Source organism: Perognathus longimembris, chromosome 17 (genome assembly GCF_023159225.1).
Source record: "Perognathus longimembris pacificus isolate PPM17 chromosome 17, ASM2315922v1, whole genome shotgun sequence".
Taxonomy (NCBI): domain Eukaryota; kingdom Metazoa; phylum Chordata; class Mammalia; order Rodentia; family Heteromyidae; genus Perognathus; species Perognathus longimembris.
The window spans coordinates 37,006,196-37,032,834 of NC_063177.1; the positions used below are offsets into that span (position 1 = coordinate 37,006,196).

The window sequence follows — 26,639 nt, forward strand, 5'->3', positions numbered from 1 at the left end:
AACCTGAACTGGAGTTATGGCTCAAATGGCAGAGGAACCATCATTAGCAAGAAAGTCAAACAAGCATGAGGCACTGAGTTCAAGTCCTGGAACCAACATACAAACAATAAAAACCTACCTGTGCAATTCTGTAGCTTCTGAACAAATGCTCTAGATACTGGGATTGGTTGGGGAAATTTCAAGAAGAAACAGGCAGGAAGATCAACACTGTTGGCACTGGTAATTGGGGAGAAGGAAGGTGTCCTTCAAAAAAAAAAAAAAGGTGAAGGGAAGGGTTAGATTTTAAGTTGGTATGGAAATATAAACTTGAAACATCTATTTGTAGACATGCATGTATCACACACAGACAAAGACAAGAAAACACACATAGATTAGGGAAAGTAAGGCATTGTGAAGGGCAGCCAGGAATTTAGAAACTGTATTAGAAACATACAAGCACTATCTTCTTTATTTTAATACTTGTACTCCTTCGGAAGCTGCAGTTTATTTAAGCACAAGGAAAAGGAAATGAGGAAGAGCATATTTCTTCATCTGACCTTGCCTGCTGGCCCTAAACACCTAAAAACTGAGGAAGAATATTAAAAAAAAAAAAAAAAAGACCTGTATCCTGGAGAAGCAAATACTTGGAAAAATGGCAAAGTGCTTATCTCAAAGGTAAACATTTGTGACAGGATAAATTCTTTCCTAAAAGCAATGGCTCGGGGGCTGGGGATATAGCCTAGTGGCAAGAGTGCCTGCCTCGGATACACGAGGCCCTAGGTTCGATTCCCCAGCACCACATATACAGAAAACGGCCAGAAGCGGCGCTGTGGCTCAAGTGGCAGAGTGCTAGCCTTGAGCGGGAAGAAGCCAGGGACAGTGCTCAGGCCCTGAGTCCAAGGCCCAGGACTGGCAAAAAAAAAAAAAAAAAAAAAAAAGCAATGGCTCAAATGTAAGTCAAATATTTGAAATAAAACTCAATCTTAGACACTTTGAGCCCAAGTAACAAAAATGTAACACCAAGAGTGATTAAGAGCAAAGACAGCACATATCTTTGGATAACTTTAAGTCAAATCCTGTCTTTATCATAGAAATACCCCTAATGTCAAAGAACTCAATGTCTCTTCTCTGTTAAGAGTATGCCTCTGCCTTTCTTTCTGCGTGGCTGCTTGCTCAGTAAAGCTCGGCCAAATTTTCTTAAAAAGAAAAAAACAAGCTAAACCTTGACATTTCTTTCCCACAATCAAAACTATCCCTCCCTCCCTCTCTCCCTCTCACCCTCTCTCCCTCCCTCCCTCCCGCCAGTCCTGGGGTTTGTACTCAGGGCCTGAGCTGTCTCTGGTTTCTCTTTGCTCAAGGCTAGTACTCTAACTCTTGAGCCACAGCGCCACTTTCAGCTTTTTCTGTTTATGTGGTGCAGAGGAATTGAATCCAAGGCTTCATGCATGCAAGGTGAGCACTCTACCGCTAAGCCATATTCCCAGCCCCTCAAAACTTATTTTATTTTTTTCTTTTTGGTGCTGGTCCTGGGGCTTGAACTCAAGAGAATTGTCACTGTCCCTGAGCTCTTGTGCTCAAAGCTTGAGCTTTACCCACTTCCAGCACAGCTCTACTTCTGGTTGTCTGGTGGCTAATTGGAGATAAGAGTCACAAGGCCTTTCCTGACCAGGTTGGCTTTGAACTAGCATCCTCAGATCTTCACTAGGATTACAGGCATGAAGCCACTAGCACCCAGCTCCCTGAGCTTTTTTGCTCAAGGCTAGTACTCTACTTTGGGGCACACCTGGAAGTCAACTAGCTGGCCCAGCCTGTTTCTCAGTCCTAGGGCCACGTGTGGCTAAGAAGGCGCCTAAGGATGAACCTGGAGGCGGTTCTGTGGGCTGTGATACCCCCTGGCTCTTCCGCCCTTACAACCCGTGCCCCTTCCTGCTGATCTTTGACCTGATTGGCTCCTGAACCCTATTTAGCTGTATGTACTTCCTCAATAAATGAGATCTTGCACTGACTTGACTCCTGGGCCGTCTGATTGTCCTCCGGTGAGGGAGGGCTGGGTGTGCGTGGCCTGCCCACCCTTTCCTTTCTTGGCTCATCTCGTCGGGACATGCCTTCCCCGTCTCTCCCTCGGGTCGGGGGATTGTGGGGGGCTAGAGACCCCAACACTCTACCACTGAACCACAGCTCCACTTTTGGCTTTTTTGGTGGTTAAATGAAGACAAGAGTTTCATGGGTTCTCAGGTTGGGCTGGCTTTGAAGTGCAATCCTTAGATCTCAGCTGCCTGAGTAGTTAGGATTACAAGCATTAGCTGAAGTTTTAATCATATATTTATCCTGGCTCAACATGCTCATTGGTAGGGCATGTGCTTAGGGTTTGATCCTCAGCACCAAAAATACCCCCAAGAAAACAAAAATCCCCACCAAAACAGCAACATGCTTATTCAAGGTAAAGAATTTGTGATATAACCTCTCTGTACATCAGTTTGATAATAAAAATTTGAGAAAAAAAAAGAATTTGTGATATGAGCAGACTTCAGAAGAACATTTAAGGAGATACTGAGCAGAAAAGAAATTAATGGACAGAACAATAAGCCATTCTTTAGAAATTCAAGTGGGAGAGGGCTAGGAATATGGCCTATTGGTACAGTGCTAGCCTTGAGCAAAAAGAAGCCAGGGACAGTGCTCAGGCTCCAAGTTCAAGCCCCTGGACTGGCAAAAAAAGCAAGACAAAACAAGAAATTCAAGTGGGAGAATAGCCAAGTAAAATGTTTCATATTGGGCATAAAGGTAGAAAAATTGACTTTGATACTCGCAAATTATATTTAACTTACCATTTGTTATCAACTGGATGTGATCCCATAATTAATGGTGCAATTGGGAGTTTGTACATAGCAGAAGTCCCTTCAATTGTCACTGATGCATTCATCCCCAAAGACCGAGGAACTGGGAAAAGGAAAGAAAAATGGGAAAGTTATATATAGGGATTAGAACCTTTTATAGTAAAAAAAAAATTCAGCTATGGTTCTTTTTCAGTACTAGGTTTCATCCAGAAATTATATGCAGGCTGGTTATTCAATGTATAAAAATACTTTTAAAACACTGGGTAAAACCTTTGGTTTTGTTTTGCTTTGCCAGTCCTGGGGTTTGAACTCAGGGCCTGAGCACTGTCCCTGGCTTCTTTTTGCTCAAGGCTTGCACTCTGCCACTTGAGCCACAGCGCCACTTCCAGCTTTTTCTATATATGTGGTGCCGAGGAATTGAACCCAAGGTTTCATGTATGTGAGGCAAGCACTCTACCACTAGGCCATATTCCCAGGCCCCCTTTGGTTGTTTTACAGTTAAAGACATACCATTATTCTCATGCAAAATGATAGGAGATGCAGTCTTATCATCCAGCAGGTCAGAAGGAGAGGCATAGTATTTTATGTTCATTAAGTGACCTAGGAAAAACAAAGCTTATTACTGTCTTAATTAATAAACTATAAAATTTAAAAAGCACTCATATTTCTATACAGATTTATACAAAAAAGTTTCACAGATATGAAGAGTCAAGTTTCTAAATAACTTATGAAATATCACAAAAAATTATAAGACACTAGAAGCAACAATTTATTTCATACAACTGAAGGAAAAAAATGGGGAAGGACAGGTACAGACACCTTAGAAATCATTACAAATACACAAATGACTGCTAATTTTCTCTTTTAGTTTCTGTCTTTACACCCAGGGTGGCATTAAAAGTAATGACCCCTCTCAATAAAAATTAGACGTTTTTCTTTTTTGTTTGGGGGGGGATTTGTCCTCCATATTTTTTTTTAATTTGGCTTATTAGACAGGCACAAGAGCTTAGGAGAACAGCACGAAACTGGCTGTGGGTGTTAGGAAGCCGTGAATGGTGTCAAGTCCTGGTGGGGGTGGGGTTCAGGAAGGGAATGGTCAAGGTGAGCCTTGAGGGTAGACTGAATTGTGCCTCTGGAGGAGGACTTCAGACCATGGCATCTGAGGCTCATTCTGGAATGCAGGGCACATGGCAGATGCCCAAACAGCTGGGCTTAAGGACCTCCTAAGAAGTGGTGCTAGTTGGTTGCAACCTCTGAAGTCTGAGTTCCTGCGTCTGCAAACCCTTTCTCTCCAGAGAATGGACTTATGTCCCCCATCAAGTGAGAGCCCGGGGGGGGGGGCGGGGGGCCCGCAGGAGCAACCACAAATACCCAACGCCAGGCGTTTTTCTTAATAACCAAAATAGGATAACATACCACCACTCCGTGGAGTGAGATAGCCAACACTTCCATGAAGAATTTTATCCAAGGGACCAGCATTAGTTGCTTTCCTACAAGACAAATGATGTATGTTTGCTTGTGTTTAAGCCCTGAAGGTCTTAGTACATACACAGTGTAATACTGAGTTCATCTCTTAAAACTTTTATAACATTGTACTAACTACTTTGTCCTATAACCAGCCATATAACAGATTATTTCCCAATACATATCAGTATGTAATATGATAAATAAGAATTAGAAGTAAACCACTGCTTATTATAAGCATGGAGCTTGAGGCAAGGAGATCCTGAGTTCAAAGGCAACCAGAGCTACCAAATAAGAAATAATTGAGCCAGGTGCCGGTGGCTCACACCTATAATTCTAGCTCTTCAGGAGGCTGAGATCTGAGGATCATGGTTCAAGGTTCAAATTCAGTGAGACTCTTATCTCCAACTAACCACTAGAAAAAACTGGAAGTTGTACTGTGGCTCAAAGTGGTAGAGCACTAGCCTTGAGCTGAAGATCTCAGGGACGGCACCCAGGCCCAAAGATCAAGCCCCACGACTGACCCACACACACCCCCCGCAAAAAAAAAAAAAAGAAAGAAAGAAAGAAAAGGAAAAAAATTGTAAGTAACTACTTTGAATGTTCTGAGAATTGGAGCCAGGTTTTTTTTTGGCCAGTCCTGGGCCTTGGACTCAGGGCCTGAGGCACTGTCCCTGGCTTCTTCCCGCTCAAGGCTAGCACTCTGCCACTTGAGCCACAGCGCTGCTTCTGGCCGTTTTCTGTATATGTGGTGCTGGGGAATCGAACCTAGGGCCTCGTGTATCCGAGGCAGGCACTCTTGCCACTAGGCTATATCCCCAGCCCCGGAGCCAGGTTTTTAACCATATCTCCAGCCCTAGACTACTATAAACCATATGGGGGTACAAATCTGAGAAGTTTCCAGATAATAGCTATAAAATACCAACTAACATTGTATTGTACTAATAATCATAGATGGCAAGAAATTATTTGAGAAAACAGTGGTTCAAGATGTATTATACAAGCCTGGCACTTTGTGATTCATGCCTGTAATCCTAGCTACTTTGTTCCAAGCCAGGTCAGGCAGGGAATGTGTAAGACTTTTATCTCCAATTAATCACTACAAAACAAAGTGAAGTGTAGGTCATCAAGTAGTAGAGTGCTAGTCTTGAGCAAAAAAGCTTTGGGACAGAGCTTAAGTTCCAAGTTCAAGCCCCAAACTGGTGCACACAAACGTGTACACACACACCACACACACATTTTATACACACATATATATAGTATAGGCACATAGGTGTATATATAATATAGATGTAAAATATAATATATACCTAAAGTGTAGATATATAAATTAGGATATCCTATTTGAAAATCAAAGAGGCATGTAGAATTGACTCTTTAGCCAATCTTACCAGTACATAATTGCCATTTTAGACAGATCTTGTTCTAAGGATTGGAGAGCCAAGTACATTTTGGTCTTCAGTTTGCTAGAGAATAGATGAGGAGAAAATGAGTTAAAGAGTCAAAAAATATGCATGTATACAAGCAAACATTGATATAGAAAGCCTTAAGGGCAAGTCTATACTGGAGGAAAAGAAAACATTTTTCTTTATAAAGGAACCAACTTAAAACATTTTAAAAGGTGAATAGCAAAGCTTATTTTATTTCCATTTAAGAGGTCAACCAGGTTAATAAAACTTCAGTTATTTTAAAACTAAAAATGTCAAGCCAGTTCTACAACTAACTCCTTTCAACATAGAAATCAACACGTGGAAGAGGAGTCAAGGATTATACTGTTTTCTGGCATTATAACCTATTAAATACTGCCTATTTAAAACAAAATACAAAGAAAACCTTTAAAAGACATAAAATTAGAAGCCACAGTACCAATTACAATATGAGCAAAATGAAGAATGGCTTATGGCAAAAGAATAAACAAATTGCTAACCACCAAACATCTTAAAACTTATATTGACTTTTCAAAAAGCAATAAAAGTTATAAAAAATACTTACTTGTCTCCTGGAAGGTTATACAGATTAACAAGGCCCTTAAGGTGCTTAGAAAATTCATCAAAATTTTTTTCTCTACAAGGCGTTCAGGAAAGGAGGAAGAAAAAAGAATACAACATCTAATTACCACTTGATCATATTTTTAAAAGACAGCAAGGCAAAAATTGTAGATATATAAGGTGATATTAGTACTCAAATCCCCTTCCCAAGTGTTTTGGAGTCAATCAAGAATAGCAAAAACATAAATAAAAAAAATTTCCTGTCGCTCTTTGACCTTTTTTTTTTTCCTAGAAAAGGTATTAAGAAGTATAAAAGCCATAGCCAAATGGTAGAGCATATAGCTGTGAGTGATAAAAAGCTAGCAAGAGCTTGAAGCCTTAGGTTCAGGCCCTAATACCAGCACACACAAAAAAACAACAACAAATACAATAAAAAGGTATAAGCAAAAAAGCCAAGTGAGAGGCCTTGAATCCATGCCCCGGTACCAGTACAAAATACCAGGCCCAGAGTTCAATCCCCATGACTGACCTCCCTTCCCCCCCAACAAAAAAAAAAGGATTATGAGCCAGGTGCCAATGGCTCATGCCTGTAACCCTAGCTACTCAATAAGCTGAAATCTAGAGGATTGAGGTTCAAAGCCAGCCTGGCAGGAAAGTTCTTGAGACTCTCACCTCCAATTAACCACCAGAAAACCAGAAGTGGCACAGTGGCTCAAGTGGTAGAGACTAGCCTTGAGCTGAAGAACTCAGGGACAGTGCCTAGGCCCTGAGTTCAAGCCTCAGGATTGGGAAAAAAAAAAAAAAAGATGATCAAGATGCATTGCCATTTTGAAATGAAACACCTTTGTACAAATACTTAGAAGATAGATGAGCTGGTGCCAGTGACTCTTATCTCTAACCACAAAACACCAGAAGTAGAGGTCTGGCTCAAGTTATAGGGTTCTAGCCTTGAGCACAAAAGTTGAGAGACAGTGCCCAGACCCTGAAGTCAAGCCCCAGGACTGACTCACAAAGAATAAAACTAAAAACAGATAAGGAAAGTAAACAAGACTGAATTTGAAACTTATTTTCATAACATCTTTCTAAGAAACTCTATGTGGTATCCAATAATCCTACTATAATAATAAGTAAACAATTGATGTGATGACTTCCATAAATTTTCAAAAAAATCTTAAAATCTGGGTTTAAATTTAAGCACAGCGTAATTCCTACCTAATTCAAAAGGAAGAAACTAATCAAGGGGAAAAAGCCACCAACTGATAGGATACTTTAAATAAAGTTAAACTTTCTTAGCCAGGCACCAGTGACTCATACCTGTAATCATAGCTACTCAAGAGGCTAAGATCTAATGATCATGGCTCAAAGCCATCCTGGGCAGGAAAGTCTGTGAGATTCTTATCTCTAGCAACCAAAAAGCCAGAAGTGGAGCTGAGACTCAAACGGTAGAGTGCTATCCTTGAGCAAAAAAGCTCAGGGATTGTGCAAAGATCCTGAGTTCAAGCCCTAGGACCACACAAAATAAAATAAAATTTTCTCAAAATTCAATTAAGTAGTTTTCATGATGCAAACCCAAATGTTTTCAAACCTTTCTAATTAAATTAGATTGTAGCTGGGCACCGGTGACTCATGCCTACAATCCTGGGTGTTCAGGAAGCTGATATCTGAGGATCACAGTTTGAAGCCAACCAGGGCAAGTCTGTGAGACTCTTAATCTCCAATTAACCACAAAAAGCAGGAAATGAAGGTATGGCTCAAGTGATAGAACTTTGAGCACAGAAACTCAGGGATATCATCCAGGCCCAGAGTTCAAGCCCCAGAACTGGAAAAATAATTTAAAAAATAAAAATAAAAAAGATGGACAGCTTGATTTCAGGAGTTTAAGATCAATCGTGCAACAAAGCTACAACCTATATCAAAGACAGAGCACTCAGGAGAACAAAGGACAAAGATCTCAAATTGGAAATCCTAGCTCGCCAAAAAATTAAAAAGTTAAAAAAATATCCTAAACAACAATCAACAACAATAGAAAAAAACCAACAATCAGGATTCTGGCAGTACCCAGAAATATGTTATTTACTCACCTTAACTGCTGTACAAGCTCTGGACAGCTCTGAAATAAAAGAAATCATGTTAAAATATTAAACTACGTTAATACCTTTGAAGACATCTAAAGACTTTTATTAATAGCACATGCTTTGTAACAAAAAACATTGACTATAGAAATCCCTTAAGATATCAAAAGGATATTCTTTCTACTGGGTGAACCATTGGATTGACACAGGATATTAAAACTAAAAATATAATAATTTATAGAGGATCAATTTTTAACAAATGAAGACATCAGGAACACTCTTTTTTTTGGCCAGTCCTGGGCCTTGAACTCAGGGCCTGAGCACTGCCCCTGGCTTCTTTTTGCTCAAGACTAGCACTCTGCCTCTTGAGCCACAGCACCACTTCTGGCCGTTTTCTGTATATGTGGTGCTGGGGAATCGAGCCCAGGGCCTCATGTATACGAGGCAAGCACTCTTGCCACTAGGCCATATGCCCAGCCAGGAACACTCTTTAATGTCAACCTTGGAATTCAGATCACACTAACTGGTTGCCCATATTTCACATTCATTTCTATTACAAGTCTTTTTTTTTTTTTCTGTTCTTCATGACTATCATCTTTGTGGATGGGAGCTATGGAATTTACTTCTGTATTCCTAACACCTATTGCTTAACTCTGGGTCATGTTTGTTTATATGAAATGAAAAGAGTTCCCTTGGTGTTTCCACTTATAAAAGCCCTTGGATGGTTTAGGAGATGGACCTATGTTATTTTAAATTTCATTCTAATGCTATTGATATAGTCCTTTATATCCTTTCTACAGTGGCTCATGAAAAACCTAAACCCAAGCTATTATACCCCAACAATTCATTTTTAAATTAATGTTCCTGAATAAAGCCCATAGATTCCAGTGAAATATCAACAACACATACCACAGGATTCTCCCCATGGTGAGCCACTTTTACATCACAAAGCTGTCCTGCAGGATCTAACTGCACTTCCACATAGAACATATCTGACGTGATGTAACATTCAGTACCACTGGCACTGAGATGAGAGCCCAGTCTAGCAAGAACAAATTAAAACAAAAATTAATAGAAGACACATAAATAAAGCCACCCAAAGTTAACACTAAATATTTCTGCCAACAGATAAAACTACATACCCATTCTGTCTTGCTATTGACTCCAATCGATCAGTCATTGCTGGTAAAGATGTTACTAAGAAGGAGGAGGGAGAGAGAAGAAATCACAAAGAATGTTACAAATAAATACTATTCTTCAGAAAGACACATAGTAAGAACTGTATGGATCCTTCCAAAGCCATTAACATATTTAACAGTTCAAATGCTCATAATTTACACAAAGTTCAAAGATAAGGCCTAGCTGTAATCTACTACTAAGAGTTAAGAGTACAGGTAGTGCCAGACTCTGGGTGGCTCATACACGTATAGCTCTTGCTACTAAGGAGGCTGAGGTTTGAGGATCACAGTTCAAAGCCAACCTGGGCAGGAAAGTCTGTGAAACTCTTTTTCTCCAATTAACCACCAGAAAACTGGAAATGGGGCTGTGGCTCTAAGTAGTAGAGCTTTAGCTTTGAGCAAAGGCCCTCAGGGACAGAGCCCGGGTCCTGAGTTCAGGTTCCATGACCACCATCACTAACAAAAAACAAAAAGCAAAACAAAAAATAGTATAGGTAGGAAGGTAAGAGTAAAATAAGATCTATTGGAAAATTACTGGACTTTTCTTCTTTCCCTTTTCCTTACTTTTTATCTGGGCCAACCGGTCTTTAACTTAAAGAAAACACATTTAGAGCCAAAGTACCAGAGGCTCAGGTGGCTCAGATCTGGAAGATAATGGTTCAAAGCCAGTCTAGGCAGAAAAGTCTGCAAGACTCTATCTCAAAATAACTAACAAAAGGATGGGCTGGGCTAGGTGCCAGTAAGCCACATATGTAATCCTAGTTTCTTAGGAGGCTGAGATCTGAGGATCACAGTTCAAAGCCAGCCTGGACAGGAAAGTCCATGAGACTCTTATCTCCAATTAGCCACCAGAAAACCAGAAGTGGTGCTGAGGCTCATGTGGTAGAGTGCTAGCTAGCCTTAGCTGAAGAGCTCAAGGACAGCACCCAGGCCCAGAGTTCAAGCCCCACAACCAACAGAAAAAGAAAAAGAAAAAAGGATGGGCTGGGCATGGCACAAGTGGTTGAGTACTAGTTGTGAGCAAGCTGGCCATGAGAGACCATGAAGAACTGAATTCAAGTTCCAGAATCAGAAAAAAAATTATCTGCTAATGCAATGCTAGATGGTAGTGGAGAACCTCTAGCTAGTCTCAATAATATTCAAGGCTGAGGCTATCTCAATGCTTGAATAAGGAAAATAAATATTAAAACCAACAGCAGGAGAATAATTTAGTGGTAGAGTCAATACTAAGCACCAAGAGATGGAGATATGGCTCTAGTGGTAGAGTGCTTGCTTACCAAACAGGAGGACTGGGTTCAAAGCTTAGTCCCACAAAACACCAAACCAAACAAACAAATAATAATAATGACAAATTTAAAATAATACTAGCAACTGAAGAAATAAAAAAAAAACCCACCCACAAACATTACTTAGGGGTTGACTAGTATGTGCAAAGCCCTAGATTAAATCCATAATTCCACAGAATATAAATAAAAATAAATTCTCAATGCTTAGAGGATTAATCACAACAGCCAAAAGATGGAAGCAACCCAAGTGATAACGGATAAATGACTAAAATATGGTATAGTCACACAGTAAAATATTAATCTGGAAACAGAAATTAAGATGAGTGCTGGTAGCTCCTACATGTAACACTAGCTACTCAGGAGGCTGAGATATGAGGATTATGGTTTGAAGCCAGCTGGGACAGGAAAGGCCATAAAACTCTTATCTCCAATTAATCAGCAAAAAGCCAGAAGTAAAAGTTGTATCTCAAAGTGGTAGAGTATTAGCCTTGAGCACTAAAGCTCAGGGAGAGTGCTCAGGCCCTTAGTTCAAGCCCCAGTACTGGCAAAATTAATTAATTAACTAATGAAGCTGGATATTGCATCATATACCTATAATCTTAGCACTCAGAAGTTTAAGGCAGGTAGAGCATCTCAAGTTTAAGGGCAACCCGGACTACATAGACCAAGAAAACAAAACAAAACAAAAAGAAACACCTGAGTATGGTAATACACACCTGTAATCTCAGCATTAATCTCAGAGTAAGTAGTTAAGAGATCATTTTAAGTTCATAAATAAAAGCAAGAACTATATCTAGCATAGATAATAATTTATCTCAATTCATATTTTTATTCTAGGCATTAATACAGCTATCCTTAAACTGGAGGTTTCATGAAATCAGAATATTTTAAAGTTGTTTACATACCTTTGAGAGCTTTCTGCAATGTCTCCAAACAGCTGACCAAATGTTGGTGACCTCCAGAACTCATTACAACCCTCTTCTCCTGTATGAAATGGGAAAATATTAAAGTAAAAATCAATCATGTCAACAATATTTCAGGTAAATATACTTATTATCTAGTAGTAGTATTTCAGGATAATCTTTAAGCTCTATATAGTCTGCAGACTCTTGACAGATTCTTGTTACTCTGAACCCACACAAAGGAAGAAAATTTCATATAGATGGACACAACTATATGCATATATATATGATTGAAGAAAAGGGTATCTAAAATAAGCTTTATGGAAAAACTGGGAAGAATAAACAGTTAAGTAAAGTGGCTGAGACGTTTATGGAATAAAGTGGTTTGCCATATATTCTGAGGCTCACAATCAAAACTTACTGAAAATAGATTGACTCAAATGTGGTCAGTTTTATGGTAAAAAGATAGTTTTTCAGACTTTTTCATGTCCTAAATAAATCTCTCTCTTGGGCTGGGAATGTGGCTTAGCAGCAGAGTACTCGCCTTGCACGCATGAAGCCCTGGGTTCCATTCTCCTCAGCACCACATAAACAGAAAAAGCTGGAAGTGGCGCTGTGGCTCAAGTGGTAGAGTGCTAGCTTTAAGCAAAAAGGAAGCTAGGGACAGCGCTCAGGCCCTGAGTCCAAGCCCCAGGACTGGCAAAAAAATATAAATAAATTAAAATTTAAAAATCTCTCTCTCTCTCTCTCTCTCTCTCTCTCTCTCTCTCTCTCTCTCTCTACCTTATCTGTACCATCACAAAACAAATGTGATTTATTAACTATCTGGCTTCCCTTATACCTTGAATAAGAAGGGATGCTCTGGGCAAGGAAATTCAGAGCTGTGTAAAATAGAAAGCCTTTGTTATAAACTAATAAACAGATATTCTGACTTACATATGAGTCTACTGAGATTTGAGAGTGTGCCTATTGTTGAACAGTAGAAATTCTTAATGTACTAATAAAATCAGATTTCGGGTATAGGTGTGGGTATTTGCACTAGCCCGGAAGCTTGAACTTGGGGCCTAGCACTGTCCTGGGCTATTTTGCTCAAGGCTAACACTCCACTTATGGGGTTTTGGTGGTTAGAAATAAATAATCTCATGAACCTTCCTGCCTAGAATGGTTGGAAGAGGGGTTGTGGCTCAAATGGTAGAGTACCAGCTAGACGCAAAACAGCTGAGCAAGAACACAAGACCGAGTTCATGCTCTGCAACTATCACATAAACATTCACATGTACACATAAAACTTTGGATCCATGATTTCATTTGACCCTTAAAACAAAACAAGAGGAAAAACAAACTAGATAATAAGCTTCTATCCTTGAAGAAAAGAAACCCAGAGAAATTACATAATTTGTCAAAAGCCACATAGTAGGGAAGTATTGTATTGGTGTCAAGCCTAAAACACAGGATTTTGGGTTTAGTGGGTTCCCCCCGTTCCCCCTGCCCCCCACCCCCCCGCAATAGGGAATAAACCCAAAGTTTCACACAGGTTACACAAGCATTCTACCATTGAGCTATAGTCCCCAGATCCTAAAATACAGATCTTCTGCAGGGTACCAGATGTTCACACCTAGCTGCTGCTCAGGAGGCTAAATATGAGGATTGAAGTTCAAAGTCAGCCCAGTCAGACAAATCCATGAAACTCTTTTTTTTTTTTTTTTGGCCAGTCCTGGGCCTTGGACTCAGGGCCTGAGCACTGTCCCTGGCTTCTTCCCGCTCAAGGCAAGCACTGTCACCTGAGCCACAGCGCCCCTTCTGGCCGTTTTCCATATATGTGGTGCTGGGGAATCGAACCGAGCGCGTCATGTGTAAGAGGCAAGCACTCTTGCCACTAGGCCATATTCCCAGCCCCTCCATGAAACTCTTATCTGCAATTAACCAGCAAAAAGCTGGAACTAGAGGCATGGCTCAAGTGGTAGAGTGCTGGCCTTGAGTGAAAAAGCAGAGCAGGAGCTCAAGGCCCTGAGTTGGAGCCCCACTACTGGCATATACTCACAAATACAGATCCTCTGACTAGAAATATAGTTCTTTTGCTAGTATTACAGACATTATCATTTTATTTTATTTACTTACTTTTTTTGTGTGCTAGTCCTGTGTTTGGACTGTAGGACTAGGTGCTGTCCCTGAGTTTTTTGTTGTTGTTTTTCAAGTCTAGTGTTCTACCACTTGAGCCACAGCGCCACTCCTAACTTTTTTAGTAGTTTATTGGAGATGATAGTCGCATAGGCTTTCTTGCCCCAGCTGGCTTCAAACCACAATCCTCAGATCTAGGCCTCTGAGTAGCTAGGATTATAGGCATGCCACCGATACCGAGCTGATATCATTTTAAACATTAATAAATCTATTAAACTAGACTTACTCTGGAACTACAGGACAAGTTGATAAGGAATAATTTTTATTAAAGAACATAGATATAGAAATGTTAACAAGCCTTAAGTGAAATAATCACAAAGTAAATATACCCATATAACCGCTATGAAGATAAAAATGAAGTTTTCCTATGTATTTTGATTACCACTGTAATCATGTGAATTAACTTTTACTATCCAGCTCTTAAAATAACCACCACACTCCTTTAAACAACTAATAGTCATCTTCCATTTAACTAGCTAATGAGACTTCATACTGAGGAATGACTCATAAAAATACTTCCATAAAAAAACAAGTTACCAGTGAACAAGTGCAAACCCAGAGTTCACGTGTATTTAGAATAAATTGTGGCCAGATGCCAGTGGCTCATACCTGTAAACCTAGCTACTTAGGAGGCTGAGATCTTCGGGTTGTAGTTCAAAGCCAGGCAGGTGTCAGTCCTGGAGCATGAACTCAGCGCCTGGGCACTGTCCCTGACCTTCTTTTGCCCAAGGCTAGCACTCTACCACTTGAGCCACAGTACCGCTTCCAGCTTTTTCTGTTTATGTGGTACTAAGGATGAACCCAGGACTTCACGCATGCTAGGCAAGCACTCTACCACAAAGCTACATTCCCAGCTGCTGAGATTCATCTCCAATTAACCACCAAAAAAACCCAAAAAAGGCTCAAGTGTACTACTTCAGCACGAAAGCTCAAGGACAGTGCCCAAGCTCTGAGTTCGAGCCCAAGGCCTGGCAACAACCCCCCCCCCCCCAAGAATGAATTCATGAACTCTTAAGTTACTTGCAGCTGAGATGTGAAGATCAAGATTCATGGACAGTCCAGGCAAACAAATACATGAGACTTTATTTTTTTTAGGTCTAAGACTGGGACTCAGACTTGGTACCCAATGCTTTTATTCATTGGATAGTGATCTACCACCCCTCCAAATCCTCCAATCTCCAATTAATCAGCAATAAGGAGGAACTAGGAGATCTAGCGAAAGTTGTAGGAAAAAAGGAAAAAGCACAAGATGTCTTGATTTCAAGTCCTAGTACCAGTATTAAAAGGGGGGGGGAGAGGCTGGGCTGGGAATGTGGCCTAGTGAGAATGCTTGCCTAGCATACATGAAGCCCTGGGTTCGATTCCTTAGCTCCGCATAAACAGGAAAAGCTGGAAGTGGTGCTGTGGCACAAGTGGTAAAGTGCTAGCCTGAAGCAAAAGAAGCTCAGAGACAGTGCCTATGCTCTGAGTCCAAGCCCCAGGACTGGCAAAAAAAAAAAAAGAATGAATCAGAAACTCCTAATAGATATTATGTATCGTAAAAGCAGTATCACGTGAAAATGAAGGAGCCTGTCAGGAAGTGAAAAATAAGTCTTTATGACAGCTACTCGTGTGCATCTCTTATAGGTTTCTTGGCACCTTTGCCTAAAGATCTCAATGTACTTTAACACAATTTCATAAATATATTTGGCTCTTCATATCTTTAACATTCAACTCTCTTGGATTCAATTAACCATGGTTCAAAAATACTTACATGAAAAAAGTTCTGAAGTGAATATCAACACTTTTTTTCTTATCATTATTCTCTAAACAATGCAGCATATCAAATATTCACATAGCATTTATAGTTTTATAAGTAATTTAGAGATGATTTAAAATATAGTGGAGGACATCCATATGTTAAATGCAAATATAAGAGATTTGAGCATCCATGCATTTGGTATTCAAGAGGAATTTGAAAACCGTAAATACTGAAGAACAAATGTATACCTTCTTTCTAGGAAGATGCCTGAAATTGATAGCCACTCTGTATGTAGGTGTTTTGTGATAAACGAAACTGAAGAGACACTATTACAGTTAAGCCCACAAAAGAAGCTTAGCTTATTAAATAATTAAACACATTTTACCCACTTCACCATAATCCTCACCATGACTTGTCGCACAAGCTTAATAGTTTCACTCCAAGGTCTATTTTGGTTAAATTTTGCATGGAGCCGTTCCAAAAGGGAACTCATCTTACTCAGCTTTTCCGACTCTAAAATATAAATCAGAAAACATAATTAGAAACTCTTTTATATCAAGACCTTTCACATGGGTATCAGTACTTTGTTTCTTTATGTTGTTGCATAGTATTCCACTGTGTAGAATACAATCTGTTTATTCTTTCATAGATATTTGGATTAGTTTTCAATTTTTGGCTATTATTAATAAATCTACCATAAAATGTACTTGCAAAATGTCTATTGTAGCTGGGCAACAGTGACTCATATTGTATTCCTAGCTACTAAAGAGGCTGAGATGTAAGTATGGTGGTTCAAAGCCAGTCCGGACAGAAAAGTCCATGAGACTCTTATCTCCCATCAACGAGCAAAAATCAAGACGTGGTGGTATGGCTCAGGTTGTAGAGCGCCAGGCTTGACAAAAATAGCTAAGGGAAAGCACCCTGGCCCTGAGGGCGAGCCCCATGACAGACACACAAAAAAGTGCATTATAACAGTATTTATGATACCTAATAAATGGAAATGATTTAAATGTTCAATAATAATGGATTAGTTAAGCTACAATTATATAAAGGAGCTATATAATCATTCAAAAGTGTGTTTCCAACAAGTGTTTGTGAAATGCAAAATATGTATAAGAAGGTGAAGGGAGGAAGTAATGTGCTAAATTGTGTTTGTAGAAGATCCTTAAGTGGGGGTTGAGAAAATGGCCTAGTGGTAGAGTGCTTGCCTCCTATACATGAAGCCTTGGGTTCGATTCCTCAACACCACAAAAAGGTTCTTAACGGCGTTAAAGATATGCACACATATTTTATGTAAATATGAATGATAATATACAATATTAGTAATATCAATAATATACAAATTTTTCTGTAAAAGAAAACCTCAAATGTCACCATTCAGTTAAAATATTTTCCTATTTTTTACTCCAAAGTAAACAAAGAAAGCCAGGCAGGGCATGATGACACATACTTATGATCTCAGATCTTGAGGCAGAGGCAGGAGGATTGTGAGTTCAAAGCCAGTGTGGGCTTCTAACAAATTCAAGGACAGCCTAGGCTACAGAGGGAGAACTTGCCTCTAAACAAAATGTCTGCTTCAGAAAAAAAAAATCTGCATAGGAATAATATTTTTAAAGAATATGGGGCTGGGAACATGGCTTAGTGGCAAGAGTGCTTGCCTCGTATACATGAGGCCCTGGGTTCAATTCTCCAGCACCACATATATAGAAAACAGCCAGAAGTGGTGCTGTGGCTCAAGTGGCAGAATGCTAGCGTTGAGCAAAAAGAAGCCAGGGACAGTGCGCAGGCCCTAAGTCCAAGGCCCAGGACTGACAAAAATAAATAAATAAATAAATAAATAAATAAATAAATATATATATATATGTTCTTGCTTTGTTGCCCAAGCTGGCCTCAAACTCCTCAGCTCCAGCAATCCTCCAATCCTTCTGCCTCAACCAAGTGGGTAGTTGGAATTAGGTTTACACTACCACATCCAGAATGTGTGTGTGTATACACACGTGCGCGCGCGCACACACACACACAAACACACAACATGCATGTTTTGCTGTTATTTTGTTGGTTCCTGGGTTTGAACTCAAGGTTGGCTCAGCTTACTTGCTTGTTTGGCCCTCAACAACTTGAGCCATGCCTCCAGTCAGCTTTTTGCTGGTTATTTTGGAGATGAGGTCCTGTGGACTTTTCTGGCCTTAAACCAATATTCCTTGGATCTCAGCTCAAAGTACATAGGATTATAGGTATGAGCCATTAGCACCCTGCTTGTTTTTGTTCTTTGAGTTATATAGACCAGGCTTGCCTCAAACTTATGATCCTCTTGCCTCAGCCTCCTGAATACTGAGATTATAGCTATGTGCCACCACACCAGGCTTAAAAGATATTTTTGCTGACAAGACACCAAAGTTACAGAAATATACTAGGGCACTATTACTTTCTACTCAACTTTTAATAGGAACAACAAAAAAGTTTCTAATCATATTAATATGCATGAAATCCTTTGCATGATATATTTTGAGCATACAATTTTAACAAACCTTTACTATACTTGGCTTTTGTTTTTGAGACAAAGTCTCACTATATATCCCAGGCTGGCCTCCAGTCTGACACAACCTCTCCAGGGTTCTACCACATCCGGCTTAGTATGATTTAGGCTTCAATGTGAAAATACTGACTTTGTTTTTTTTGTCATAATCTTAAGAGATCAGTTTATAGGTATGATGAAGAAAACAGGTTTAGCCAGGTATGGGAATACACACGTATAATCCTGGTACTACTTATAGCTAAGCCTGAAAGTTAAGAGTTCCAGACCAGTCTGTGCTATATAATGAGGTCAAGGCTAGCCTCAGCTATACAGGAAAACCTTGTCTCAAACAAAGGGAAGGAGGGAAGAAAGAGTCTATTTGCAGTTGACATTTTTCCTCTCTGAATTTCACTAAAATTGCATTGACAGAAAGGAGAACAATAAACAAATAATTGATTTCCATCAGAGAAAGAAAAGACTAGATCCTGGACTAAGCATGTGAATGTACCATCCAAGCCCTTCAAACCTCCTCTAAGTATGAACTGCCTACTATGAGCAGACTCATTCTACAGACCACTGGAGATGAATAAATCTGCCCGTATATGATATCTGTGGCAAAGTATGGTAAGTGGCGAAGTATGGTAAGTTAATGTGGACATAATCATCAACAATCAACAATAAATAAGAAAATAGCACTGGAGCTTCAATTCAGCTTTTTCAGACATGTCTGGCACTCTACCACCGAGTCACACAACCAGTTCTCTAAGAAATGTTCTCAAGAAGAGAGACATAACCAGACACTGGTGGCTCATGCCTGTAATCCTAGCTACTCAGAAGTATGAAAACTGGAGGCATAAGTTCAAAGCTGACCCAGGCAGCCTTGAGACGCCACCTCCAATTAACCAGCAAAATGCTGAGCTAACTCAAGTGGTAAAGAGCCAATGTGAGAAAGAAAGCAGAAAAAGAGGCCCTGAGTTCAAACCCTGGTACAGATAGAGAGACAAAGAGACAGACAGAGACAGACTGGCAGAGACAGAAGAGATATTATTACTAAATATGAAAGGATGAAAAGTTCACTATCAATTGTGGGAGAATGAAGAAAGAGAAAGTAGATGCTGACATTGCAAAAAGAATAGGTCAGTGGATCAGTTAAAGTAGTCAGTTTAAAAACAAAACAAAACAACCCTAAAACAAGATTCTATTGCTCTTTCAATGCCCTTATCTTCGAAAAAAAATGGACTGGGGCCTATTTCAGCCAACTGATATAGTTTGGCACATATTTTTGTCAATAATTTAAAAGCATTCATTCAAGTACAATTGTAAGTATATGAGCAAACTGCAGACATGGTATTCTACCTGCTTAAAATTTGCATACCAAGTGACAAGGTTTCCCTTTTACATTTGTCATCCCTTTTGCACCCAAGGAATCCATTTCTTTTTTCTTTCTTTCTTTTTTTTTTTTTGGCCAGTCCTGGCACTTGAACTCAGGGCCAGAGCACAGTCCCTGGTTTCTTTTTGCTCAAGGCTAGCACTCTACCACTTGAACCACAGCACCACTTCCGGCCTTTTTCTATATATGTGGTGCTGAGGAATTGAACCCACAGCTTCCTGTATACAAGGCGAGCACTTTACCACTAGGCCATATTCCCAGCCCCACTCTGTCTTTTTCTATATATGTGGTGCTAAGGAACCGAATCCAGCACTTCATGCAGACAAGGCAAGCATTCTACCATTAGGCCACATTACCAGACCTCTTATCTTTTTCTTCAGAAAATACTTTTTTGAGGGGAGAAGCTTGTTGATATCTTTACTTTGATGTTCCAATCCAACATTTTTGAGAAACTACTATGTACCGGAGACTATATACTACTAAGTAAAGCAGGTATAAAGCTGAGTAAACTAGGAAATGTAAGTAACCAATAGCACTAATGTAAATGGTAATAATAGAAGCATGCTCAAAATATTAAGGTGGCATTTGTCAAGGTAGAAATGTTGCTTTGTGAAGGAGGAAATTAAGCACAGTTAAAAAAAATACAACAGTATAGGATCTGAGCACTATGACATTTTGTGACCAGGTACCTTTTAATATCAATAGGGCCTAAATCACTCAAGTCAAAACATTACCTAGTACTTTTGCACATTGTTCTGTATACTTGTCTTTGTAGCACCACTCAGATATCTCTTCTGGAAAGAAATGTCATCAGGTTTTTATTCACTCCCAGTGGCTCTCACAACTTTAGGCTAAAAGTGTCCTGAGTTCAATGAACGGTCCCTAAATTGCACAACGAACCTTCACAGAAGTTGGAAGGCCCCGTCCATCACCTCAAGAGTCGGACGTCTGCCATCACCCAAGCAAGGCACTACTAGAATCTAAAAACAGACACTCTGTCTTCTGGACTCTGCTGTCTAGAAAGTGGCCCTCCCTAAGCCAGGGCCCCCACCCCCTTTCACACACTGGTTATCCCCAATGGTGTCCCACCCCTTTTCTCCCCCGCTCTCAGTCACTCACCCTCGGTTTCCCCCTGAGCCTTCATCCTGACAGCAGTGAAGGCCTATGTCCGCCACAAGAGGACAAACCTTTCACCGCCGCCGGCAGACGGATCAAGAGGCGCTGCGTTCTCAGGGCGCAGGGCATGAGCCAGCCCCCACGCTTCCCAAGAAGGCTCAATCTGAAGTCCCGGGCGGCAAGAAGAGAAGGGTGCTCGAGGCCGCCGCCATCTTCCCCAACGGAACTTCCGAATGATCGCGAGATTTGACGTGATTCAGCGAGACCTAGGACGAGGCGAAGTACCAGACATCTCGCGAAAGCTGGGGAAGACGGAGTTATCGCGAGGCTTTTTGTGAAGCCGGCAGACAGACACACACACGCACACACACGTACGTACGTACGTATGTTTCAAGCGCTGGAACCAGGATTTTCTTTTTTTCTTTTTTCTTTATTTGTGCTGGTACTGGAGCTTGAACTCAAGGGCCTGGGCTTTTTTTTTGTGTGCTCAAAACTGGCTCTCTATCACTTGAGCCACAGCTCCACTTCCAGCTTTTTTTTCTTTTTTTTTTAATAGCTTAGTGGGAATAAGAGTTTCATGAGCTGGGAATATGGCCTAGTGGTAGAGTGCTTGCCTCTTATACATGAAGCCCTGGGTTCCATTCCCCAGCACCACATATATAGAAAACAGCCAGAAGTGGGACTGTGGCTCAAGTGGCAGAGTGCTAGCCTTGAGCAAAAAGAAGCCAGGGACAGTGCTCAGGCCCTGAGTCCAAGGCCCAGGACTGGCCAAAAAAAAAAAAAAAAAGAGTTTCATGAACTTTGCTGCCCAGGCTGCTTTCAAACCACTATTCTCAGATCTTAGCCTGCTGAGTAGATAGGATTACAGGAGTGAGCCACTGGCGCCCCGGGGAAATTTCATTTTTGAGGCTCAGATGTGAACACTGAGGTCCCAAACCAGTGGGAGCAAACAAATCTAAGAGACTTTTACCTCCAATTAATCAAACGCAAACATGAAAGTGAAGGTGTGTGTGTAGCTCAAGTGGTTTTGCGCCATTTGTGAACAGGAAAAGCTAAACAGGCCAGGAGCCGGTGGCTCACACCTATAACACGAGTTACTCAGGAGGCTGAAATTTGAGGATTGTGGTTTGAAGGCGTACCAGGCAGCAATGTCCCAAACACTTACCTCCAATTAAACGAGCACACACACACACTCACACCCCAAAATGGAAAACAAGTAAAGCTAGGTGTGGTGTCTTGCGCCAGTAATCCTAGCTCCTCTGGAGGCTGAGATATGCAGATTGTGGTTCAAAGTCGGCCTAGGCAGGAAAGCCAGTGAGGCTTAATCTCTGAACTACAAAAAAAAGCAGAAGTGGAGCTGTGGCTCAAATGGTAGAGTGCTAACCTTGAGCAAAACAAATAAAAAATAAAAATCAATAAATCTCAGGGTCAACCCCCAGCCTCGGCACCACATTAAAACAAACAAACAAAAAACAAAATTCATAAATGGAGAGGTGGGTCAAGTGGTAGAGTGCTAGCTTTGGGCAAAAAAACAAAACAAAACAAAAAAAAAAAGCTAAGCAGCAGTGCCCAGGCCCTAAATCCAAGCCCCAGTAATGTCACACAAAGAAGGTGTGTGTGGGAGGGAGGGGGAACTTTCTTGCCAGGAATGGTTGGGATTCTCACACCTCAGGTTAAGTAGCTAGGATTACTGGTGTGAGCCATCGGCCCCAGCTATGTGTAGAGTTTTTTGTTTGTTTTTTTTGGCCAGTCCTGGGACTTGGACTCAGGGCCTGAGCACTGTCCCTGGCTTCTTTTTGCTCAAGGCTAGCACTCTGCCACTTGAGCCACAGCGCCACTTCTGGCCATTTTCTGTATATGTGGTGCTGGGGAATTGAACCCAGGGCCTCATGTATATGAGGCAGGCACTCTTGCCACTAGGCCATATCCTCAGCCCTGTGTAGAGTTTTTAAAAGTAAAAATGAGAGGCTAAGCTGGGTGCTGATGGCTCACCCCTAATCTTAGCTACTCAGGAGAGTGAGATCTGTAGATAGCAGTTGGAAGCTAGCTGGGTAGAAAAGTCCCCTCAAGGATCATCTACCCACTCAAAAACTGGAAGTGGGGCTGGGGATATGGCCTAGTGGCAAGAGTGCTTGCCTTGTATACATGAAGCCCTGGGTTCGATTCCCCAGCACCACATATACAGAAAACGGCCAGAAGTGGCGCTGTGGCTCAAGTGGCAGAGTGCTAGCCTTGGGCAAAAAGAAGCCAGGGACAGTGCTCAGGCCCTGAGTTCAAGCCCCAGGACTGGCCCCCCCAAAAAACCAGGAAGTGGATCTGTGGTTCAAAGTGGCAGAGCGCTAGCCTTGCACAAATAGCTCAGGGATAGCACCCAGGTCCTGAGTTCAAGCCCCATGACCAAAGGAGGGAAAATGACAGGCCATTCGCAGCTTAGAATTCAACTGAGCGCTGGTGGCTCACGCCTGCAATCGTAGCTACTCAAGGGGTTGAGAGCTGAGGATCTCGGTTGGAAGCCAGCCCGGGGCAGCAAAGTCTGTGAGACTCTTATCTCCAATTAACCACCAGAAAACTGGAAGTGGAGCTGTGGCTCAAAGTGATAGGGTGAAGAACCTTAAGCTGAAGAACTCAGGGACAGTGCCCAGGCCAAGTCCAAGCCCCACAGCTGCAGGGGAAAATAATAATAATAATAATAGCTGCTTGGAAGATTGGGACCATCTCAAAGACTGGTTAATGGAGGCGGTCGGTGACATCTAGCGCCACACAATGACAAGGACTCTTGCTGCTCCAGCTTCATTACCCGAAGCTAGTTAACGTCCCCGACTCTGGGACCCTTACCTGTAAAATAGAGGCGAGGAATTAAGCCTTGCAGGATATTTGTACGGGTTATATAGAAAACGTTACATACAATGCCAAGTACCGCCTAAGTGAGAAGCAGTTTAAAAGTTGAGGTACTTAGGTTGAACTGTCTCCACATTCCTCCTCTGCGTTGCTAAAAGTACTACTATATTGCCAGCTAAAAGACGAATGTTATAAAGTACCCTGAGAGGAATGTTCACTGGAACCTGGGGGTTTGCTTCGACGAGCTTTGGTTTGTTAAGAGGCGAGTTGCTAGGTCAGTTTTAACACACGCCTTCTCAAACAGGCACGGGTTGGGGAGGGGCTAGAAGTGTCAACGTATCGCGAGAGTCTAACGGGAAGCGTTGGTGGCTCGGATCCTCTTCTCGCGTTGTTTGAGTAAGCGGTGGGTAGTAGGCGAAACGCAGGGGCATCGCGAGAGCCTGCCGGACTCTCGCGATATCTCCTGAGCACGCCCCTCCCCCCTCCTCCCTTCAAGTGCCGTTTCGGTTTAAGCTAGTGTGTGACTGAGTCTGTGTGAGGGAGCGAGTGTGTGTCTGTGTGTGAGGTACTGAGGTGAGGCGGAGGCTGAGAAGGGGCTCTTTCAGGAGCGAGGGGGCGAAGGGAGAGTGAAGCATCTGGGCTGCGGGACCCAGCGACCAGAAGCTGCCCCCAGCCGGGCTACCGGGTAGGGGAAGGGCCAGCGCAGTCCTCTCAGGGCCCCAGAGCCGGAGTCGGCCTCACAGCCCTACAGGCCGTCGGCTTCCTACTTCCTCGACCTCCTGGGCGCCCGGGCCCGAGGATTAGCTCGGCGGAGCGGTGCGAGGACAGACTCGAGCAGCCACTCGTGGTTTCCAAACTCCACTGCCGAGGAACTCTTCGTTCCTTCCTTCGCTCCTTCGCGGGTTTCTCCTCCCCCCTCCCCCCCATGTAGGAGGGTGCTGAGGAGCAGGGAGGGAGGAGGGGCCTGGCCTACTGTCCTTTCCCTCCCCACCCCCTTTTAGGGGCGCTTTGGTGGGCGTGGAGTTGGAGTTGGGGGGAGGGTGGGGGTTACTTTTGGGAGCGCTGGGGAACTTTTTCCCCTTTTTCAGGCCAGGGGAAAGGGAATGCCCAATTCAGAGAGACATGGGGGCAAGAAGGACGGGAGTGGAGGCGCTTCTGGAACTTTGCAGCCATCTTCCGGAGGTGGCAGCTCCAATAGCAGAGAGCGTCACCGTTTGGGGTCGAAGCACAAGCGGCATAAGTCCAAGCACTCCAAAGACATGGGGTTGGTGACCCCCGAAGCAGCATCCTTGGGTACAATTATCAAACCTTTGGTGGAGTACGATGACATCAGCTCTGATTCCGACACCTTTTCTGATGATATGGCCTTCAAATTAGACCGAAGGGAAAACGATGAACGTCGTGGAACGGATCGCAGTGATCGCCTGCACAAACATCGTCATCACCAGCACAGGCGTTCCCGGGACTTACTAAAAACTAAACAGACGGAAAAAGAAAGAAACCAGGAAGTCTCCAGCAAGTCAGGGTCGTTGAAGGACCGGATATCAGGAAGTTCCAAGCGCTTAAATGAGGAGAATGATGACTATGGGAAGACACAGGTAGCCAAAAGCAGCAACAAGGAATCCAGGTCATCCAAACTTCATAAGGAGAAGACGCGGAAAGAACGCGAGTTGAAGTCTGGACACAAAGACCGGAGTAAAAGTCATCGGAAAAGAGAAACACCCAAAAGTTACAAAACAGTGGATAGTCCCAAGCGGAGATCCAGGAGTCCCCACAGGAAATGGTCTGACAGCTCCAAACAAGATGACAGCCCCTCAGGAGCTTCTTATGGCCAAGACTACGACCTTAGTCCTCCGAGATCTCACACCTCGAGCAATTATGATTCCTACAAGAAGAGTCCTGGAAGTACCTCAAGAAGGCAGTCTGTCAGTCCACCTTACAAAGAGCCTTCCGCCTACCAGTCTAGCACCCGCTCACCCAGTCCCTACAGCAGGAGACAGAGGTCTGTGAGTCCCTACAGCCGCAGACGGTCATCCAGCTATGAAAGGAGTGGCTCTTACAGTGGAAGATCGCCCAGCCCGTATGGGCGAAGAAGATCCAGCAGCCCTTTCCTAAGCAAACGGTCTCTGAGTCGGAGTCCGCTTCCCAGGTGAGCTGTTTGATTACCATTCCTCTGTAAGATGGGAGTGGGATATATAGCAATTGGCAATTTGTTGTGACAACATTTTGTGGAAGCCCCCAGAGGTCATGTTAGTTTGGCCATTGATGAGGTGAAATGATAGAGTATGTCAATCTTAAATATGTGAATCTGGTCTCCCCTTAATCCAGAGTTTAAGAACTAAACATTTCACATAGCTCTATCTTCTAAAGGTAAGTACTTCCCAATAGTGGGAAGCTGTAAGCTTGTTTGAGAAAAATCTAGGCTTCTGCCTAGTGAATTGCATAGTGTTTTTTTTTTCCCTGCTTAATCTTAAATATTAAAAACATCACTTTGGTATTAGTGCTTAAACTTTATTGGAACTGACTAGAGATGAGAAGTTACAAATTTTCACTTGTGTTATTTTGAGGCTATTTGCCTAGGTCATCTTACCAGTTGTGCTGTCTACCGAACCTCCAAACCTGTAAGTTTATTCATTGCCTAATTGTCACTGTTTTAATTAACAGAAAGGTCTTCTTTTAACTGATGTTTTAGTGGAAATCCAGCTAGTTAGGTCATATTCTTTTGACATTATATACCTTGGTAGAAACTGGTTCCAAGAACAATTCAGTTTTTAGCAGCACCATTGACCTTTCTTGTAACCACAGGAAATTTTCAAAATCTCCTAAAAATGTGATGATAATGTCCTTATTTTGGGGGAAAAATCATTGGTTTGAAGTTTCAGGGTTACCATAAATTATCTGTGGAAAATTGTGTTCTTGTTCCTAGGTAATGAGATGTACCTCCTTGTGGCCCCACCTTCTCTGCCCACAAGAGCAGATCAGGAGCTATATAGTCAGATCTGAGTAGGATCCTAATATTTCTTTGTGACCTTCGGCAAATGATTTAATTTCTCCAGGCCTGAGTTTCTTCATGTGTAAAATGAAAATAATAACTACCTACTTCTAGGGTTGTTGTTAGAATTATATTAATATGAACTATATAGCTTAGTACCTTTTAC

General features: G+C 41.9%; 2 protein-coding genes across 16 annotated transcripts in view; one reads left to right on the forward strand and one right to left on the reverse strand.

Moving 5' to 3' along the window:
- Med1 (mediator complex subunit 1) overlaps positions 1-20,885 on the reverse strand; it is a 34,812-nt gene extending 13,927 nt beyond the window's left edge. For 2 of the 6 annotated variants that reach the window (XM_048366753.1, XM_048366758.1), the window contains exons 1-12: positions 20,647-20,885; positions 16,029-16,135; positions 11,707-11,785; positions 9,480-9,534; positions 9,247-9,379; positions 8,347-8,375; positions 6,270-6,341; positions 5,669-5,743; positions 4,230-4,303; positions 3,324-3,413; positions 2,805-2,916; positions 119-243 (exon numbers count right to left, since the gene is read on the reverse strand). In XM_048366753.1, the coding sequence (XP_048222710.1) occupies positions 119-243; positions 2,805-2,916; positions 3,324-3,413; positions 4,230-4,303; positions 5,669-5,743; positions 6,270-6,341; positions 8,347-8,375; positions 9,247-9,379; positions 9,480-9,534; positions 11,707-11,785; positions 16,029-16,135; positions 20,647-20,671 (976 nt within the window). In that variant the 5' untranslated portion in view covers positions 20,672-20,885. Of the gene's footprint in view, positions 1-118; positions 244-2,804; positions 2,917-3,323; positions 3,414-4,229; positions 4,304-5,668; positions 5,744-6,269; positions 6,342-8,342; positions 8,376-9,246; positions 9,380-9,479; positions 9,535-11,706; positions 11,787-16,028; positions 16,136-20,646 lie in introns of those variants that run through there. The other 4 variants (XM_048366754.1, XM_048366755.1, XM_048366756.1 and 1 more) reach the window with 4 other exon arrangements.
- Positions 20,886-23,967: 3,082 nt separating this feature from the next.
- Cdk12 (cyclin dependent kinase 12) overlaps positions 23,968-26,639 on the forward strand; it is a 110,441-nt gene continuing 107,769 nt past the window's right edge. For 4 of the 10 annotated variants that reach the window (XR_007213804.1, XR_007213803.1, XR_007213805.1 and 1 more), the window contains exon 1: positions 23,969-25,630. Coding sequence is in view for 4 of the 10 variants with exons in the window: in XM_048366650.1 (XP_048222607.1) it covers positions 24,585-25,630 (1,046 nt within the window). In the remaining 6 variants the exon portion in view is untranslated. Of the gene's footprint in view, positions 25,631-26,639 lie in introns of all 10 variants that reach the window. The other 6 variants (XR_007213801.1, XR_007213802.1, XM_048366649.1 and 3 more) reach the window with 2 other exon arrangements.